Genomic DNA, 20701 nt, shown 5'->3' on the forward strand with positions numbered 1-20701 from the left:
GTTTTCATCCTAATTACACTATTTAGTAAAATCCATGCCAAATTTTATCCCTTTTAACATATGATAGCAATCTGGTTGTTAGGTACACGTGGCGCCATGTTACAACTTTTTGTCGCGGGAACCTGATAGAACTAGTAAGTTACTCCAAGACCAAAGGCTTTTTCTTTTGGGTGAGACGCTCGTAGGCGCCGTCCCCTCCCGCACCTATATAACCATCGTTCAGTGTCAGTGCAGCTGCATTCGAAGCCTCGGGTTCAGACGACACATCGGAAGGTGCCGTCCCCGCTGACACCTCCGGTCCTCTGCTCCTCTGGTCCTTCCTCAGCAGCAGTCAACAAGGCCCACAGTCTCCGAGCAAGTTCTTCGCTGAGGTATCGTCGTGCTACAGAATGGCAACGTTTCTGCATGATTATCGTTGATTCATTTGCTTCAAACTCTCAACGTTTCTTCAACTGATTACGCAGATGTCAAATATCCCCAGTAGCTGGCTGGATACCGTCGGCCAATCCCGTGGCCTCCGGGTCGGCCTCACGGTTGTCGCTGCTTTCGCCGGCGTGGTGGCGGTGGTAGCCGCCATCTATTGGTGCTGCAGGGAGATCCGCCGGCGTTGGGAACTGGCCAACAGGCAGCGGCGTGTCCACCCCGTCAACGCGCAAGTCCTCGACGCGGCCGTCGCCCTCCCTGCGCCGCCCGCTTAAGCTTACACGCGCGGGATTGTGGTTTGTCCATCGCTTGAGTTTCGCATCCGGCCTCATATTTTACTTTGACGCGAATGTGTACATGATCCTGCTTCGTATCCCCAATACTGCTGACTATGATCTCTCTGAGAAAACAAAGTAGTGCTGTAATGTAATGAAAGGTACTTGCCTGTGAAAGACAGAGTGTTGGTTTCTAGATTTGGGCTTCATTATTTTCATTTTTTACTATTAGGTTGGGACCGGTGGCGTTCGTATGTAAAAAAGTTGGACTAAATCTTTGTACTACGTCAAACAAAAAGAAAACCAACCAGACGGATCGTTCGTGCGTGAAGATCCCTATTCCTCTGTTCTTCTCTGCCAGGACCTTCCCGGCCGCCGCCGGACCATGGCGTCGGCGCCAGACCACGCCGGAGACGCAAGTGCCTCCCCCACATCCATTCTCGCCTGTATTTTGAGCAGCCGCCGACGTCCCACTTCTTGCGCGATGAGGTGCCGTGCCTCCGGCGCTACACCTGGGAGTGGGAGGTGCTGATGGCCGCAATTGAGCGCCGCCGTCGCTGCCGGTCGTCGTACAAATCCGGCACAGGCGGCCGCCCGCGCGCCCCAAGATCTCCGCTGCCGGCCTCACAGCGTCTTGCTGTTGGGCATGGTTTGCTGCGTCAGAGGTCCAGAGATGAGATCCCCGTTTTCTACTCCGTGGAAGGGGGATCAACACTGTGCCGTTCGTGATCTGCGCATGTCCTCTCTGCGTGGAAATTAGCTCTTCGCCAAGTACAAACCGGTCCATGCCGATGTTAAATGTCGTGGTTGCAAAACTGAAGACAGACAATGAACTTGCTCCTGCCTAGGCTACCGCCTCGCTGCCGGCACCATCGCCGGCTTGAAGTTCAAAACCAACGGCTACTCAAAACAGTTGGCACAAGAGCTACAGAACAAACAGTGGAAGGGATCATGTGAAGAAGACTGACGCGTTGGTTTTATATGAGAAGTTATCTTGTTTGACAGTCTTACCAGACTTTGAAAGAAAAAGGACTAGTATTATATGACTGATAAAAAGGAACCCCTATCTAAGTAAGATCTGTCTTTGATTGACAAGTACTACTACAAGGCATTAGAGGATGAGAATGGTGCCGTACTAGCATAATGCATATTTGGGTTTGTTTTCGGGAGTCCATAATAATGAAGTAGCATCTGCACTACTATCTATTACTGACGAGATAGCATTGGTGTACTATGGACGAACTGTGGTGAAGTCAAACTGCTCAGGGCAAGAGCTATGAACAATATAGACTCTCGCAAAAGAAATGATCCCATTTTTGTGAATTTGTTTTTTTCTAAATTAAACTACGAGTTTTCGTGCAATCCAATTCTTTAGCAATTTGACAACATTTAATTTAGTCGGTGTCTTTCCATGCAATTCACCGAGAGATTTTCAGCATGATGATTTCATACTTTTAGATACACATGATGTATACAAAAATATTAGAAAATAAGTTGCGAGTTCTTCTTTCATTACTTTTGTGAGGGTATCAAACTTGGGTGAAAACTAAAATACTTCAAAAACAATGATACAACCAAAATTGGGGTACACTTAAATAGAAAATATTTAATTTCTTTTAGAGCCGATGCAACGCCCGGGCACTTTTGCTAGTCTATACTAAGAATGGAAAAAATAGCATCAACTCATCGAAATTCCAAACAGACCTCAAACCATCCACTCCCCTCTCTCCCATTGCCACCCCGAGGCGACTGGGGCGCCCCTCCTTGCCCCACCCAACACCCACCGCCACCCCCTCCTCCCCCGGCCACCGCTGGCGAGAGCCGCCGGGCAAAGCCCGCGCGGTGCCACCGGCGGCGGAGCCCCTATTCTCCTAGCGCTAGGCGGCTGGCGGGGCGACCCCATCCCAATTGATGCTGCGGGCGGCGGACCATGCAATCGCGGCGGCGCTTCGTCGCTCCGCTCCGCGTTGTGCTCCTGGTCGCCTACTCCCGCGCGTTAGGCAGACCCGTTGGGGCAGCCGCGACCTCACGGTAGGAGGTGGTGTCGGCGTTGGCCCAGGTCGGCGCCGCTCTCGCTCGGTCCGGCGACAGGGTGGCTGCTGGCGTCGGCGGCACCCTGCGCGGTGCTGCTCTGGCTGCCGGCCGCTGTGGGCTTTGGCCTTAGGGTTTCTGCCAGACCTAGGCTTGTGGGCCCAGATCTGGGCCTGGCAGGGCCCGGTTGGGAATCCCTTCTGCTGTGACGGGAGGTGAGGCCATCAGTTGCGAAGGTGGCCGCTAGCTGCCGGATCTGTTGCTCTGGCATTGCGGATCTTGCAACCATACACCCGTCCTTTTCGGCTTTTTCAGGATAAGCTTCCTAAGCCGGCGCGTGCTCGCAGGGGTAGGCAGCATGTTCCTTAATAGAGGTGTTCTTGCTGATGTAGTTTCTCCCTCTGATCTATTATGGTCGCACATGCTACGGTGGTTTGCGTGCTGGGGATGGTGCGGCCGTCGTGGTGCCATCAATCCGGCATCGATTGATCTCTGGTTTCGCGTCTGGCCGATTTGGCCAACTAGCTCTTGCGTCCTTCCTAGGGGTGACTCTTGTTGGGGTTAGGTCATAGTGTGGATTGGGTTGGAGGTGCGGTAGCGTGTTTTGTTCTGTTCGCTCTGCGTCCTTGCGACAGTGACTAGATTTGGACTCGGTGGGATCTAGGCGAAAGCTACGCATGGTCTTTCCATTGACGGTGACCTTGTCACCTTTCATTTGGTGTTCCCTTGTTGAAGGGCGTCCCAATGTGGTTCCCCCATTTCGAACTGATGGATTCCCTCCCTCCACCTCAACATGCTAATCTTGAGGGCCTCGCTTCGGGCAAGCTTCTTTGGTAGTCAGCGGATCACCCTTTGATCTCTTGCTGGTGTCCTAGCCCTTTCACCTCGTCAGCCTGGATGCTTATACATGGGCTTGCTTCGGTAGCTGACAGCTCACCTGGTGCCTTGGGAGGCTTTGCTAGGTCGGCTTCTGTCCATAGTTTCGGTCGGTGTGCCTATCCCAATGCCATTGGAAAATGTTGTGTTTCTGGTCTGAACCTAGACCGAGCTTGAGGGGTGGTAGTGTTTGGGGTCTGCGTGAAAGCTTTGCAGGATCTTGGTCTTTGCCGACGATGACGACGCATTCGTGCGCCATGCACCTTCTTGGAGGCATCGCCGCAAGCCCCCTCTCCTTTGGTCCTCAAGTTCTGCTAGGCTGCTGACGCGTCGTCGAGTCCCCTCGAGCTGCTATGTTGGTGCGTAGGAGATCTCTTGGCGTGGACTAGGTCGTGCTCGCACCGGTGTAATAGAAGACCAGGCCCCTTCAACCTGGCGCTTGGTTGCGTTCTTTGTGTTATCTTTTGTTGTTAGTTTTTGGGTTTGCGCTATGTGTGTGTGTTATAACTCATGGTGTAACTCCTGGCCGGTCGATGGCTTTGTTATTTCAAAGTCGGGTTCATTACGAGCCTTTCGTGTAAAAATGAAGGGAAAAAAATACATGGAATTCATTTAAGGAAGGGGGGATAAGGTTGGCTAATTGCACCATGATTGTTGGTGTGGGTGCAGATGAAAATTAAGGTATTTATAGGATAATAATTTTCACCTTCGAGCTCGAAAGTGTAACTGAAGAAGTAAATTACTCCTCATTTTACCTCTTCTTTATTTTTGTTTCTAGTTCTTATCCAACGCAGGATGACAAATGGAACTATTGAACCACATATTTACCTGCATGAAAACAGTTGAAATCAAAAGAAAAAATGAGTTCATCATTACATATACTATAATTTATATTCGGAACAAGAACCATAATAAAATCCGCAGTAGTAGAAACAACCGTTCAGAGCAAGTACAATAGAGTCCAGTCAGCTGACTATAAGACATTAAATAATATATTTTAGATGAGTTGGAGGAGAGAGAAGAGGAGAGAGAATGGAGGTGGGCTACTATGCAATAGCCAGCTCTTACACGTGCTTCTAGGCACTTTGTGAGAGTGAAAGGTGAGCCATATATTAGTAAAGTACTACATTCTTATAGCCAACTATTATACATATTAGCTATATGATGACTACAAATGATATGACATCTTGTTATAGCCAGCAGTTGGCTATACTATTGAAATTGCTCTCAGTTGCTTTCCGAAGTAATTAAATGGGAACAAAGAAGAAAGGGAAAAGGTGGAGAGATACAATGAGAGTTAAATTGTGTACTTCTCATTACTTGAATTGCTAAGTTTGTGGTTCTAACATTAAAAGCTTGATGCTGACGGGTCATCTAAATCGAGCTCGTGAACAACATTAGAAGTAGTACTTTTACAGAATTTAATGATACTTCTCATTTAATATTCCAGGCCAGGTTCTCACGTTTTTTGTCCGCAACTGCCCTCAGAATCATCCTACTTTCAACCACTGTAATCCAACTAAGGCAAATATTATCCACATATATCAGCTGATGTAAATTCAAGTCTCATCGATGGAGATTGGAAAGCAGCCTCCGAAAGTGTGTAGTGGCCTCCAGCTGCACCGCTTGCACCATCGCTACACGCGATCACATATTCAAAAAAAGTCACTTCCAGAATCAAACATACCGGATCTATCATAGAGTAAAAGCATAATACTAAGAGCATCTCCAGCCGCGTCCCCTAAAGCGTCCTCCAAACCACACCGGATTGAGCGTTTGGGGGACGTGTTTTGTTCGTGCCGTCTTTGGGGGACGTCGCTCCTCAGCCACGTCCCCCAAACGCCGCCCCCAAACATTTAAAATACTTCTTTTTAACACAGAACCATTTATCAAATATAGCATATGAATAAAAATATTTGCGAGGATTGTTTTCAAATTAAATTATAACAAACAATAAAACAAGTAAACAAATATAATAACGACGCGGATTTTCTACCTAGGTGGCTAGCTGTGCATAGGCAGACTGCCGTTGGATAAAGGGAGCATGAGCGCTCAACGTAGCAGATTTGGTCCTTTAAATTGTTTGTGGGTGCCAACGCTGTGAGCTTTTCCGTCAGAGTGCTTTTCCGTCAGAGTGCATGCACTGGCACATAGGGGTAGAGCAATCCCGTGGAATTTGAATGGTAGCATGGATGAGCAAAAGGATCACGAGTAAATCAGCTATCCTCGTCGCTACATGAGTTCTGCAAGAGTTTTTGGATGAGACGAGTATAGTACATGTTGTTTTGTTGCTTCTATACATGCGTTCTGCAAGATTTTTCACGATTCAGCAAAAGGAGTGCGTGTCATTTTGCTGCACGTATCTACTGATCAAGACAATGACCAGATCACGTAGTCTGAATCTATCGGGCATGAATTTTTTGAATGCAATGAATAGCTGGGTAGTAAACAATTTATCTACAAAGATGGTTTTTCTGAGTGATTAACTTGGTGTTAGTTTTTTGGGTAATTAAAGGTCCTAGTTGGCCATGTGATTGGTACTAGATCGATCTGGGGTACTGCACTCGTGCACATACCAATGGCTTTGTCCCAAGAATATCTCTAGTGTAGGAAAACTAACCGTGGTCACTTTCCACGATATGGTGCATGTGACATCAAATAATTTAGGAAAGAGCGATCAGAAACTAGTGCTGTAAATTCTGTTGGCATAAGAATGTACATACAAGAATGGTGCGGCTAGGCAAATAACTTATAGAAGTTGCGGACATGAATTGAAACAACATGCGAATTTGTGTACTAAGGTACAGCTAGCATCTATGCCGAAAACATCATGAAGAAAAATAGATCATGCCGAAACTACGACATGTAGATTCCCCGATGCTCGGCACCAAGAGGAGGCATCGCCGCCATGGACTCCGGGATGCTCCCGACCAGCCCGGCATTGGACAGGTCTAGCGTGGCCAGGCTCGCCATCTTCTCCGAGCCAGAGCACATTAACCTACCTCTGAGCGGGCTGTTGGCTGCAGGCCCTTCAGCGACGCCATGCACTGCAGGAACTCCGACAGCCCTTCGATGAGGCTCCAGAGGTCGAGCAACATGAGTCTCTCGTGCTCGGCGAGCTCCGGCGGGAGGCTTCCTTCGAGCAAGTTGTTGCTAGGCCCTTGAGTCCACCTAGCTACGGAGGCAGAGACCCGTTAGAAAGTTCTTGCTCATGTTCATGATCATCAGTTCTTGGTCATGTACATGACACAGATTTTGAATATCATCATCAGTCAACCACTCAACTTATTACACAGACATGAAAATTGAAAAGAACATGAGGCAGATGCTAGATGCAGACACGGAAGGGTCACATGGTCAGGTACAGTTTTCTTGGTAGCAGATGTTAAACAGGTTAAACTAACCGTATTATGAGGTTAACCAAATAAAGGTAGATAGTTTTAATCACTGAAAAAGGAAACAATGACAATTCTAGACGGCTGTGGTACGATTGTTCATGGTCTCCACTTCGTCCTTACTAAACCAAACGTAACGATGCGAAATAATGATGACAAAATGCTGATCCGCTACCAAAATATCAGTAAGATGAGAAGATGAGAAAAAAAAATTCTCCCAAGGATCACACTTTCTGTGCTTTACCAGCACTCAGATTGACACGCCCTACGATTATTTAACGTTCTTGATACATAACAACAGCCTATACTGAAGAAGGCAAAACTGACATGGAAATACTAGTGTCTCCATTTGTAAGACTAGAAGTGACTTTTTCTCCAGTCGCAGTTAGCCTTAGGGGATTCTTTTAGACAACCGCTAAATTGAGAGGAAAGAGTTAAGTAGAGGCGAAACACTTCAAAGGGGACTTTTTCTTGAATTGAAGCAATCAGCACAAAATTGCAAAGACGGGCGCGAACTGAAGAATGACACAGATTGAGTCATCTGGACTCTGGAGTTCTGTCAACCCCTATGATAAACAAAATAATGAAATGACCATAGATCAATTATCTAGACTTAAGATTGTGTTGTTTTAACATAACACATGATTATTCAGGTTGTATCTTACAAGATAATAAAATGCGCATAAATCAGTTATCTAGACTGAAGATTGTGTTTTTTTAACATGACACAGGTTTGTTCAGGTTGTATCGCACAAAGCAACTATGGATGACAACCAACATAAATCAAAGGGCATGCTGCTGTTACCACGAGCAATTAATTATCACCTTGATATGTCTGCTCCCTTAAAAAAAATGTCTGCCCCAAAAAGAAAGGTACTCCGTGTAACTGAGGTAGATCCTCGCATGGTATAGAACGAGCCAACCCTGCTAAAGCTTAGGAAAGTTTTCACACGGGACAAAATCCCACAGGATGCATCATAATGGAAGAGAAAACTCCCAATCCTCATCGTGCAAGTACGGCAGCAAACAGAAGCGGCAACCTAAGCGGAAGCAGGCAATTTGGGGGTTAAGGGTGAGGGTTTTAGCCGAGGCCCGAGGGGGGCCGTTACCTCGTTGACGAAGTTGAGGACGATTCCTGCATAGGAAACCGGTAGAAGAGTATAAGGACCGAGCAACGAATGGGTGAAATCGGGGGAGAAATCGGCGGGGCTGGTGAAATTAGGAATTTGGATTGGATGGAAGCAGGGGGCGCATACCTTCGACGCTATCCGATTTAGGCGGTATTGCGTCCTCCCACGCGCTGGCTGCTTCGCCGCGCCGCCGCCGACCTGCTGATGTTCGTGGCTGAAGCGAAGGAGATGGGCGTCAACTCGGGCTGCCGCGCGCCGGCTGCGTCCCCGGCCGCGGCGTCGTCGATCCCGACCATGGCCTGCAGCCAGGTCCAGTGGTCCGACCGGCCGGCCCCACGCCCCAGCCTCGCGGAAAGATCCCAACTACTAAGTAAAATGCAAAGTGCAGAGTAGATCAGAAAAGAATGTAGAGAAAAAAAATCACGAACTACAGATGGAAAAGAACTCAAGGACTGGAACACCACCAGAATGCATCAAGAATCAAGGACGTTTATACACGGTGCCCTAGCACCGGATAGGCTACCACGGTGCCCCCCTGTCCGGACGGAATCTTTCCGAAAATGGAAAGTGGGCCCCCCATTCGCTTTCCCCTCTCCCCAGCATTAAATGCACCGCAACAGACAAAACAAACCGGACAAAACAGACCGGATCAACGACCGGTCAATAAAGAACAGCGATCTCCCATCCTCCTTCGTCCCAGAACCCTACATCGTCTTCCTCCTACAGCCGCCGGGAGCCAAGAACTCCATGGTTGTACAGCAGAGGTCAAAAACAGGACAAAAAAACAACAGAAAAATACATCTGTAGATCAGGAGGGAGAAGCCTGTACAGCACAGCATGCCTAACACCATCTTCTACCTCTGGAAGCTATTCTACCTGCAGGTACCAGTTCTATACATCCGAATCTGACATCCAAAAAGCAGTAGCTCTTCCAAAACTAACATCCAAAACTAGTAGCTTTTCTACTTGTTGTTACTGGGTAACATGCAGACATGTAGTTTTTCCAGATCTAGAATTGAAATCACTGTTTTTTCCCTATATTCAGCAGTATATTTTCTACTTTTAATACCTGATGTTTGCAGTAGAAAGTATCACATAAACTACATGTTGCAGAAAAATGAACAATTGAACCACTACAGATTCGAAATCCATATTCTTTCTGTACTTGTTCTTACTGGGTAACATGCAAACCAGAATGGTTCCAATATGGCAGTAGCATGTAGAAATAACTGATGTTTGCAGTAGCATGTATAATATAAAGCGCAGGTTGTAGAAAAATGAACAATTGAAGGACTATGTCAAACTGTGAGCAAGTTTTCCTACATTCTAGCACTGGAAAATCATATGGCAGTACATTACCTAGTAAGATCAGTATAATCAACTCCAAAATAGCATGTAAAAAAATAGCTTTGTCATGCTTTGATGCAAAACTGAATAGAGTGGATCACCAGATGCAAGTTTTCACCAGATGCATTAATACTTTCTCATGCTCAGTCAACTGCAGGTCCATCAGCAATGATGATCCATGCATGTAATTTTTAGGACATTGTAAAAGAAAACGATGCACAAAATAACTACGCATGTAAGAACTAGTGATATAGAATGTCATGATGATGGAGCACTGCCTTCTCGCAGTAGCATCTAAGTAAGGCAAACTACATTCTGTACTAGGTAGAGAATATACAACAGCAACATGATCTTTACAGCTTCGAGCTTCAGATGCAGCATCAGAAGCATGTTTCACCTTGGTTCTAACACTTCTGCTTTAGCTTCTTGCATATAACCTGTAAGAACATCAAGTAGAAAAATTATGTTAGAATGCAGCCATTTTGTAAGGTTCAGCTATTCAAAATTTATTTCTTGAATAAGTACATATTAAAATTGACACTATGTTCAGCAATTTACATGCCCCTCCCTGTTTTATTATTTTACAATTGTGTTTCTTCCTTACAGATATGGATGATCGTCGTGGACTTGATCTGAATGAAGTAGCAATTGAGGCTTTGAGTGATTCAGAAAATTTGGAAAAGGGTGGTTTATCTGGCAGTAATGCAAGGATGACAAGCAGCGGTGATGTAAGAAAAGAAGCAGATGGTAGTAAGCATGCAAGCGGTAGCAACACAAATGTATCTGCTGATACAAAAGCTGAAACTGGACAAACATTGTCGAGTGATGACTCAGAAGGTGGTGATGATGATGATGACGAAGAAGTCCAGTCAACACCATGTAGTCAAACTAACATCCAGACACCTTACCCAGGCATGATGTTTGAATCTTGGGACGAGGCAAAGTTGCACTACAACAGATATGCTCATCAAGTTGGTTTTTCCATCAAGTGTAGTACATCGAAGAACTCGACCATTGATGGACAGAAGGACAAGCAGCTTTTTGTTTGCAACAAGAGTGGGAAAAATGAGGATATAAATCAACTAGATGTACCTCCAGTTAGGCAAAGGAACCGGAGCATCACTAAGAAAACAGAATGCAAGGCTCGTATGAGAGTAAGAAGGAAAGGGAAGAAGTGGCATGTAACATACTTCATTGAGGAGCACAATCACAAATTAATAAAGAAATTCTCGTTGAAGAAGTACTTAAGGTCTCATAAAGGAATTCCTAAGGAGGAAAAGGATTTTGTAAGACTATTGCGTAAGGTCAGTCTCTCAGCAGGAAGGATCATGCGAATTATGGTAGAAGTATATGGAGGTCTAGGCAATGTTCCGTACGACAGTAAAGATGTGAGCAACTTAATGTCTAAGATAGATAACGAGCACTCACATAAAGACATGTCGCTGCTGTTAGCTCACTTTGCAAGGATTAAGAAGGATGATCCTGATTTCTACTTCAACTTACATACTGATCTTGCAGACAAGGTTGACCGCATATTCTGGGTGGATGGAGCTGCTATAGCTGCATACAAAAACTATAGCGACTGCTTGTCATTTGACACTACCTACATGACCAATATGTATGGCATGCCCTTTGCCCCATTCGTTGGTATTAACCGATATGGTCAAACTATACAACTAGGCTGCGGTTTCCTTCGGAACGAGAATGTTGAGAGTTTTGTATGGCTTTTTGAGGAGTTTCTTGAAGCTATGGGTGGCGTCCAACCGCAAAACATCATAACTGATCAAGATGCAGCCATGCGAACTGCTATTCTGGAAAAATTTCCTGATTGTTGTCACAGGAACTGTAGGTGGCACATTATGCAAAATGCGCAACCTGTACTTGGTAATTTCATGTCTAAGCATGAGGATCTAAGGAATGAATTGAATGAAATTATTGACTACAGCATGTCAGTTGAGGAATTTGAAGGTAGGTGGGCAGATATGATAGCCAAACACAATGTTGCGGACAACACAGATTTGAGTGACCTCTATCGTATCAGACGTACATTTGTCCCTGCCTACTTTATGGACCGGTTCTTCCCGTTCCTACAGACTACTGCTCGCAGTGAGGGTTTCAATGCTGTTTTGAAAAGGTACATTGACCCGCACAATAGCCTGCACAATTTCTTTGAACAGTACTTGAAGTTGCAGGAAAAAATTGATGTATCAGAGGACTCTGTTGAGTTTAAGGATGAAGATAAAACTGTTAGGGTCTGGGGAGATTTCCCTCTGGAAGAGCAAGCTTTGAATGTTTATACACGACCCATATACTTACGTTTCCATGCTGAGATTCGGAAAGTGACATCCTACAATGTACAACAGCTTGATGCAGAAAAATTTGATGTTGTTCCAATTAAGCCTTCAGTCTTTGGTTATGGGCGGAAAAGATACAGGGTTGACGCTAACTTTGCGACAGAAACTTACAGTTGTGAGTGCTGCAAGTTTAGTAGGGACGGGCTGCTGTGCTGCCATATAATGAGAGTTATGGTATAATTGGGTGTAATTGACTACATTCCAGAGAAATACATTCTAAACAGATGGAGAGTACCCCAGGAAACAATCGTGGTGGAAAAGATGGATTTGCCTCAAGTGCCAGCTGATAGGAAAATGAATAACAAAGAAAGGCAGTTGCTACGGTATGGAACGTTATGCAATGATTTTACAAGTGTAGCCAAAATTGCATGTACTTCAGAGAAAGCAACAGCTGTAGCAGATAAATACATCGCCGCTCTGGAGAAGGAGTTGAAAGCAATGAAAGCTTCCGATAGTGGTGATCCTGGACAAGGAAGTTCTTCCAGATTTGATCATGTTGAGGATCCTGTGTACACTACCACTAAAGGGTGTCCAGGAGAAAAAAGAAAGAAATCTGGTCTCCACTTGAAATCTTCTAAATCCGTGAAGTGCACTGTTTGTGGTTCTATTCATCACACTGCAGCTACATGCCCCTCAAAGCTTACCCCAGGGCCAGAGCAAAAGGAAATAGACTTTTTCCGTGACATGGTGTAGATGTTGCGAACATGAAATGGCTACACACTATGCGTGCATGAAACTAAAACTGTAGTTTCTGTTGGCTGGTTGCAAATATTTGTGTAAGTTGGTTGCTGGTTCGAAATTTTTGTGTCAGTTGGTTGTAATTTTTGTGATGACAAAATTGGTGAAGTTTTGTTCTGAAGTGGTCAAGAGACTAGCAGATGTAATAATTAAGTTCCTATGGTTCTAAGTTGCATGGTCGGACTTATTATTTTGTGTGTCCAAAAATTAAATCTGAAGCGGGTTCTTAGTTCGTGTTTGCAACTAAGTTGATTTTGGAATAGTATGGACCAAACATACTGATGTTGCTTTCATGTGTCTAATTGAAGAAACTAACCGACGCCTAAATTAAGTTCCTATCGACTTATTTCTCATATTCTGTGAGTTTTCAAAGCTGTTGAGGACATCATGTGCATAAAACTACTTGCACAAACGTATTTAGGTTGAAATAGAACACACATGCCATTGAGAAAAAAAGAGAAGGATTTAGAACCTTTGCATGTAAATATTAGATAGCAAATGTAGTACAACACATACAACTTCTGAAAAAATCAAATGATACAGCCTTTTTTCACTTAATATGATAAGACAAAACTTTTAGAGATTGTATTCATGTCCACCACAACAGATAAGATACAAAAAGATAGCATTGTAGCATTCTGTAAAAAAAACAGAATGTACCTTTGTATCAATTTGGGAAGAGCAGTTCATCCCAGTTGATGAGGTTTCTTTCAGTAGCCATCCATCTCTTGAGGTAAAGCTTCCTTAGTGCGGGCATGTCGTAGGGTGAGAATGGCAGTAACCTCCTTCCATCCCAAGATTCAATGAACTTCAAGACGAAGTAGCCGCAATCGTAACTTGGAACAAGCAAAACAAAAAGTTCATCAAAACTTTTTCCCAAAATGCAAAAAGAATTGAAATGACAATGGAATTGGTATATGGAATGACAGAAGTCAAGAGTTTGTACTAACGTTGTCTTCTGCATTGGAGTTGGTATATGAACAGTCATGTATTTGGAGATGCCAATCTTTGAGGCACTATAGTTAGCTTGCCAGAAGTGCTTGATGCTTCCAATGATATTTCTAGCATCTTGCATAAGTAACTTGTCTCCCTCCTTCCTCATTGAATCCATTACTTCGAACCTCCCAGCCTTCAAATTTAGCACGATTAAGTAATAGTGTCCACTCATAATTTTGAGATCAGGAGTGAGATTTTGGAGGACAGAGAACAATATCTGCAAAAAAGGGGATGATGTAGGGAAAAATATAGGTGTCACACAAGCTACTGGGTGTAAAAAAAAGCATCAAAAGGAAGAAGTAATTAAATGAAATTACAAACTAACCATATCTTTGTGGTCTAGCCGGTATGGAGGCGTGCATTCAAATGCTTTCTGCACCTCCTTATCTAAGTGGCATGATGGTTCCCTTAGTTTGGTCTGCACAAGTGATGTGAATGAAGAAAGTCTGTTAGGAAAATGGGAAAAGGAAGAAGAAAATCGAAAGTAGATCAGAATATAATGAGAAAGGTACATCAAGCAAAGATATAAAAGATTGTATTTACAGCAAGCCTTAGTGGCATCAGGAATTTTTTCTGCTTGGCCATCTCCTCAGACATACTAAGTAAACCTATCTCGAAGGTTGAGTTGCTTATCCAACCATCTGGCTTGATTGAATCTGCCAAGTCGCGGAGATAGATGAAGAAGGTACCATAGTCAATAATTTTTTCTTTGTTCAACAGGTGCTTGGTTCTGCCACCATATGAGCACACTTTGATGTACAATTCAGCATCTGACCTAGTGACAGTAGGTTTTTTGCAGAAATTCTCATATGGCGATTTCTGTTTAGGCCCCAGTTTTACAACTCTCCTAGCTTGAGGTACTGGTGTTACACTATTTGGGTTCCTCGGCGACAACACTACCTTCTGCAACTCCTTTACTTGTACTGTCGATGGCGTAATGGGCATATCAATGGTTGCATATATTTTGTCCAGAGAGTCACCACTATCGTTGCTTGAAATGATTACTGGTTCTTCAATTGTAGCACCTTCATCAACCTTTTTCCCAGCCTCCTTCAGATCGAAGCCAAGATCGAAAGAAGGACAATCTTCCTTGAGCTCTTTAAACTTTCTCTGCTGTTCAGTTTGTGTTACAACTTTTGCAGTACTGAATTCAAGGTCAAGTTTCCTGTTAATGTCAATGCTAATGACCATCTCTGCTGACCCAGCAGCAGGATTACTTCTGACATTCACTGGTGTGGCTTCTTGCAAGATCACATTGCCATGGTTTGGAATAGTTTCAGCAGAAGGAACTGTGTCAGATGTAACAACTGTTGTAGCAGCAGGTGCATTTTGAGGCGTTTCATGACCATCTAGAGCCAAATTCATGTTCAGGTCGATGCTACATGCAAGATCAACAGAGTTAACTACATTATGTCCACCAATAGATGATGACGGCCTTCCCGTGGAAGCTACAACTTTCTGCCTTGTCACATTTTCAGGAGTAGAAGACCTGGTGACTCTTCTAGGGCTGGGAGAATTTTTTTTCTCCAAATCTACAGCAATATTTGACTTCATTGGGGACATGGATCTTGTAACTGGTCTCCTAGCAGTAGGAGATGAATCAGCAGAATTCCCCTGTAAATTTTGTTTCCTTTTGTCTGCAAATGTAACTTTCTTTTTTGATTTTCCTGAAACTATGGTGGGTACTGATGCAGCCCCATCAGGTGCTTTGATTGAACTCTTGCTTGCTCCATTAGCTTGATCCACTGGAGTTGCTTCTGCACTAGATTGTGAACCAGAGCCATATAGTTGTAGATGCTTCAAAACATCAGCTGTGGTGCATACAAAACCTGGTGCATCACTCTGTGTAACTGCAACACCATCTGTGGATGAAGGAGGTAGTACTACAGGTTCAGTAATTGCTTCTGTGTTTACTGTGCTAGATTCAGCATTGGCAGTCAAATCACTGACATGTGAATCCATAGTCACATCTTGTTCATCCTCTTCCTCTAATGACTTGTCTACAACATCTTCGTTAGCGCCATCCTCGTCAAACTTCACTTCATTGTTGGGCATGCTTGTGTCCTCCATGGACTTCTTGTTATCTCTGGCTCCACCCATTCCTTTGTGTGCAAGTTTTCTTTTCTTTGATTTTGTCTCAGGTAGATGATCTGGTGCATCATTCTTATCTGGTTTGACCGCTGATGCATCATTCTTATCTGGTTTGACCGCTGCACTAATTTCTTCTTCATCTTTCTCATGGACTACTCTCTCATCAACAGACTGTGGAAAATGTGCTGCTCTCCTCCGTTTCGGCTTGTTTTTTGGCTGCCCTGTTTCATGTGCAACATTTGTCCTTGTACTTTCCTTGCCTTGATTGTTTCCTACAGATCTAATGAACTCAGAAAGTCCAGCCTCAAAACTGTTGCACATGTTAGTGATTGCTGATCTGTAGTTTCTCATTTGCTGTTACATGGAAAAAATGAAAAAAGTACATGTAAGACTAGGTTTGTACAATGGCAGAAGGCGCAATTTATCAATGCTCTAGAATTATAAAAATATACACAAGCAGCTGTAGCACAAAAAGAAAAATTACCTCTTCATCTGGATTGCCTGGTGCATGTCGTCGGATGAAGATATCCAACACATTCTGATCTCCCGAGAAAAGAAACGGCTTGTTCCTGAAGCAAGCCTTTAGCTGAAAAAAGATACATGTTTCAGGAAAATTAGAATAAAAAAAGGTAGCAAGAGCAAGCCAAGGAAAAAAAAAGTTCAGGAAAAATAGATGTTGAATCAGTAAGTTACCGGTAAATTCCCAAATGAACCATCACTCTTAGTATCTTGATCAACAGCAGCCTTAATCATCATATTTGTCCATACAGAAATATGAGGTTCAACATCTGGCACATCTATTCCATCTGTTTCCAAAGCATCGACATATAGAACCTACAAATACAAATAGAAAAAACAGTGAAAAAATACATTAGCCGCTGCCTCGTGAACTAAATCAGAAAATAAAATGTGTGCAAAAATACATAGAGTTATAAGAAACACTAGATAACTGACCATGAGGTAAGGCATGCAAGCTTTGAACTAGTTTTTCTTCCCCTTCGCATTTGCAGTCTGGATCAAAATGTCTATGATGAATCTAGCCCAATTATATCTTGGGATGGCAGCTACGTTAACTAGCGGAGGATAACATTTTGGACTGACATGAATCCCCGTGGTAGGAGCAAACACAGATGAGATGAGGTACATGATGAACTTCCTCAGGTAAGCATCATCTGCAGGATAATCTTCACCCAACTGCTTCTCAATGGATGCTACGGTTGGCTGCTTTCCATCATGTATCTCAAGCATCTCAAAGATAGCACTAGTTGCGTCAATGTCAGAGTAGTACGGGACAGGATGTACTCCCATTGGAACTGCCATAACTCTGACAACAGAATCAACATCTACTGGAATTCTTCCCCTGTCTCCGAAATCAAGATGACAAGAAACAGGATCAAAACACTCCATAAGGAATCTGCATAGCTCTGGATTTAATTTCGAACACTGCATGCCAAGAATTCCTGTGAAATCATATTTGCTGATCAAAGCACGCTGATCATTTGTCATTTTCTTAAGTACCCTCACAACCTTCATTGGTGAAGCGCGGTTGAATAAATTGTTCTGCAGAAAAAAGAACAACACAAATTCATACTTCACATTTGTAGGAAGGGGAGTGGAAGTACATGCGTATAAAATACTAGCACAGTAAGTACAAAAAAGAGACAAATTCTGGTATCCAGTACCTTCTCCTTCTTGTCAACAACATTTTCTTCGCACGGATTCTCTGATGGACCTTCCTCTCCTTCTGGTGGCACAACAGAGATTGGTTCAACACCCAACAAAGGAGGAACACTACGAACAAAGCGGCTCAACTTTGGCAGCTCGGAACTGCAGCCTTTGTTTCATCTTCCTATATCTGGAAATACTGTTTCTCTTCTTCCCACTCTTTGGAGTCCTCGAATTTTTCTACAGAAATATGTAAGAGAAAAGCTAATTAAATGAATAAGTGTAAGACTAAAGAAACCAAAACAGTGAACAAAGTAAAAAATCATACTTACCAGAGGGATAACAGGAATCATTTTGAATTATTAAGACAAGACAGCAGGTGATCCGTCCAACAAAAATGCCTGCATACACAGTATGTATATATTACAACCTTAAACACAGATTCATTTACTGGAATAAACTTACAAACACACATACTACAGAACATGTTTTCTATAGCACGTACAGGGATGTATTTTATAGCCCAAGATGTATTTTATAGCACATACAGAGTAGAAAATGTTTAAAGATATAAAATAGAAATATACATCATATATGTGCAGTTATACATATAGGAAAAAGGCATATGAGTGATATGTGTGTATAATACAGAAAAATACATCCTACATAGTTTGATTGTGAATAGAGCATGTAATTAAATGAGTAAAAGTACATCCTACAAACAATGTAGATGGGATTTCATCATAAATCATCTTAAAACATGCTGTTGATCAACATACTAAGAGTGATAGTTTTACATGTATTTTCAGATCATTTAATTACATGCTTTTGTGTTAAATTACATGCTCTGTGCCACTTTTCTACCAAAAACATGTTGTAAGGGAGCAGATCAGTTTTACACTGCCAATCTACACCCTGACAGCTCTACATGATGTAAAAATATCCCCTGACCATACTAATCAAGGAGATTAAGGAACAAACAGAAACAGAACAGATCAAAAAACTTAGAGCTGGCTTTGATCTATTTTATACAACGAAATATTTCATAAATACATGCAGTATAATATGGTTACATGTAGTATAATCAACAAGGAGAACCCAGTAAAAACATGTAAATAAAACCATGTAAGTTACATGGAGCATGGTGCTGGTGCTATCAACACATGTAAGTATTAGGTAAAAAATACATGCCAGATAGATTGCTGCTCAGATATACACAGTTCATTCTGAAAAAAAATACAACTAAAACCACCGTAATGCACCATCGTGTATTAACGAGCTCCAACAAATCTACTACAACTAGATAGTCGACGAGATCGAACAACACACACACAATTTCAGTTCTGAGGAACAAAACACGCACGAAATTGGCACCAGTAGAACACAAATCTAACAAGTATCTCCTCAATTTATTCTCCGCAACTAAAATGAAGACCAAATCGACGATTGAGTCCCAAACACTAGCTGCCGAACAGGACGAACACAACTAGATAGTCAACTAGATAGTCGACGAGATCGAACAACACACACACAATTTCAGTTCTGAGGAACAAACACGCACGAAATTGGCACCAGTAGAACACAAATCTAACAAGTATCTCCTCAATTTATTCTCCGCAACTAAAATGAAGACCAAATCGACGATTGAGTCCCAAACCCTAGCTGCCGAACGGGACGAACACAACTAGCGCAAGTACTGGAAGAATGGAGATCGAGCAGCTAGCAGAAGTGCTGGAAGCATCGAGATCGAGAGATAGCAACGAGATCAAGGGACTCACCAACTGGAAGTACTGGAAGCAGCACGTCGCCGACGAAAACCTCCGACGACGCCTCAAAGTCCGACGAGCACCCACCTCGAATGCGTCGAATCCTACCCGCCTCGGATGCGTCGATCCGCGATTCAGCGACGGCGAAGATGCTCCACCAACACTCCCACTGGCCAGGAGGATCGCCCACACCGGCCCGACGACCCGCTCGTCGCCGACGAAGCCAATCCAGTGGGGAAATTTGGAAATCGCAGGAGGAAGATGAGATGGGGAGGAGAGCTGAGACGGGTGGGCGAGAATGAAGACGATGGCTCGACTTCGAACACTCCGTCGCGGAATCCGGGCGGCAGTTGTTGGACGCTAGCGAGGAAACGCAGGAGCCACAGATCCTAGATCGGACGGTGCAGAGAGGGGAGCACTCCGGTAGACAGCACGGTGCCCCAGCAAGAATTAGATTTTGCGAAGAATCAAATAGGTGAATACCACACCAGCGGCTGTAGCTTGAGAGGAACGGGTAAGTGTAGTGGCTATGGAGCCTGTCACGCGTGGTCGTGCGTGCCCGCACAGAACAGCCGCCGCGGCTTCACACCAGCCGGCCAACAAGCCAAGCCAAGCAACAGGAAGGGCGCATACTCAGAAAAGAAAGAAAAATCACAAAAAGAGAGTGGGAGGGCTCGTTCGTGAGAAAGAAAAGAATGGGAGAGATGAGCCGTGCCTTCCATCGATATGCAGCCGTCGCAACAGGTCAACGCTGATGGATACGTGGAGATTCCTGGTGGCAAGATCCAACCGGCGGTCGTCACGCCGAGCTCCTACAGCAGGCGGCCGTCCTCCCAATGGCGAGACGGGCGCTAGTGGTGCAGGGAAGCAGCCGGGACGGATTTGATCCGCGGGGGATGAAGGGCTGCCATTGATTCTGGAGTGGCGTGGTTAATTTGGGGAAGAAGGGCGTGGTAGAGGGGGAGGGGAGAGGAGGATTCTGCTCGGTCGGTCGGGAGTGGGAAGAAAGAGAAAGTATTTAGATGGGTTTCAAAGTTCAAACCACCTCCGCAGCAAAAATATCATGCACAAAAAAGTCTGCCTGTGCCGGCGTTAGCATCGTGCTACCAAAAAACATGCTCCTTATATCATCTATGGGGTGGATCAATGGTTGGGATAGGGTTAGATGGTACATCAAGGTGCCACAGTATTTCCTTTGATCCTCCACAAATGCTTAACGAGATCAGCTTGAAGTTGCTCATGCACATTGCTATCACGGATCTCTGCGTGCATGGTGAGAAAATCAGCAAAATCTGCAGGCAACTCATGATCAACCTCCGCAAGAGGGCCTTCACACTCATAGGGACCAACATGTGACCTAGCATAATTCTTGCGGTCATCCTCGATGATCATGTTGTGCATGATCACACAAGTCTGCATCACCTCCCACATTTGGTCGTGAGACCAGCTTAGAGCAGGGTACCGGACAATGGCAAATTGTGCTTGAAGCACACCAAATGCCCGCTCGACATCCTTCCTGCAAGCCTCCTGTCGCGTAGCAAAGTGAGAATTCTTCAGACCTGATGGATTCGAGATTGTTTTGATAAAAGTGGCCCATTTTGGTTATATACCATC

The 20701-nt window shown here is 44.1% G+C and overlaps 1 protein-coding gene and 3 long non-coding RNA genes across 4 annotated transcripts; 2 read left to right on the plus strand and 2 right to left on the minus strand.

Moving 5' to 3' along the window:
- Positions 1-255: 255 nt before the first annotated feature.
- On the plus strand, positions 256-877 carry LOC127309120 (uncharacterized). The gene is made up of 2 exons (XR_007856951.2): positions 256-371; positions 465-877. It is a non-coding gene; the product is annotated as an uncharacterized lncRNA (long non-coding RNA).
- A 5403-nt stretch (positions 878-6280) lies between these two features.
- LOC127305109 (uncharacterized) lies at positions 6281-8608 on the minus strand. Its single transcript, XR_007853673.2, has 2 exons — positions 8257-8608; positions 6281-6780 (listed from the first exon to the last, which is right to left on the minus strand). It is a non-coding gene; the product is annotated as an uncharacterized lncRNA (long non-coding RNA).
- A 1477-nt stretch (positions 8609-10085) lies between these two features.
- On the plus strand, positions 10086-12524 carry LOC127309076 (protein FAR1-RELATED SEQUENCE 5-like). Its single transcript, XM_071822503.1, has 2 exons — positions 10086-11980; positions 12056-12524. Exons 1-2 carry the CDS (start codon positions 10086-10088, stop codon positions 12522-12524), a joined length of 2364 nt encoding a protein of 787 aa, XP_071678604.1.
- A 1013-nt stretch (positions 12525-13537) lies between these two features.
- LOC139832194 (uncharacterized) lies at positions 13538-14285 on the minus strand. Its single transcript, XR_011746883.1, has 3 exons — positions 14109-14285; positions 13891-13983; positions 13538-13782 (listed from the first exon to the last, which is right to left on the minus strand). It is a non-coding gene; the product is annotated as an uncharacterized lncRNA (long non-coding RNA).
- Between the last annotated feature and the right edge of the window lie 6416 nt (positions 14286-20701).

Source organism: Lolium perenne, chromosome 6 (genome assembly GCF_019359855.2).
Source record: "Lolium perenne isolate Kyuss_39 chromosome 6, Kyuss_2.0, whole genome shotgun sequence".
Classification (NCBI taxonomy): domain Eukaryota; kingdom Viridiplantae; phylum Streptophyta; class Magnoliopsida; order Poales; family Poaceae; genus Lolium; species Lolium perenne.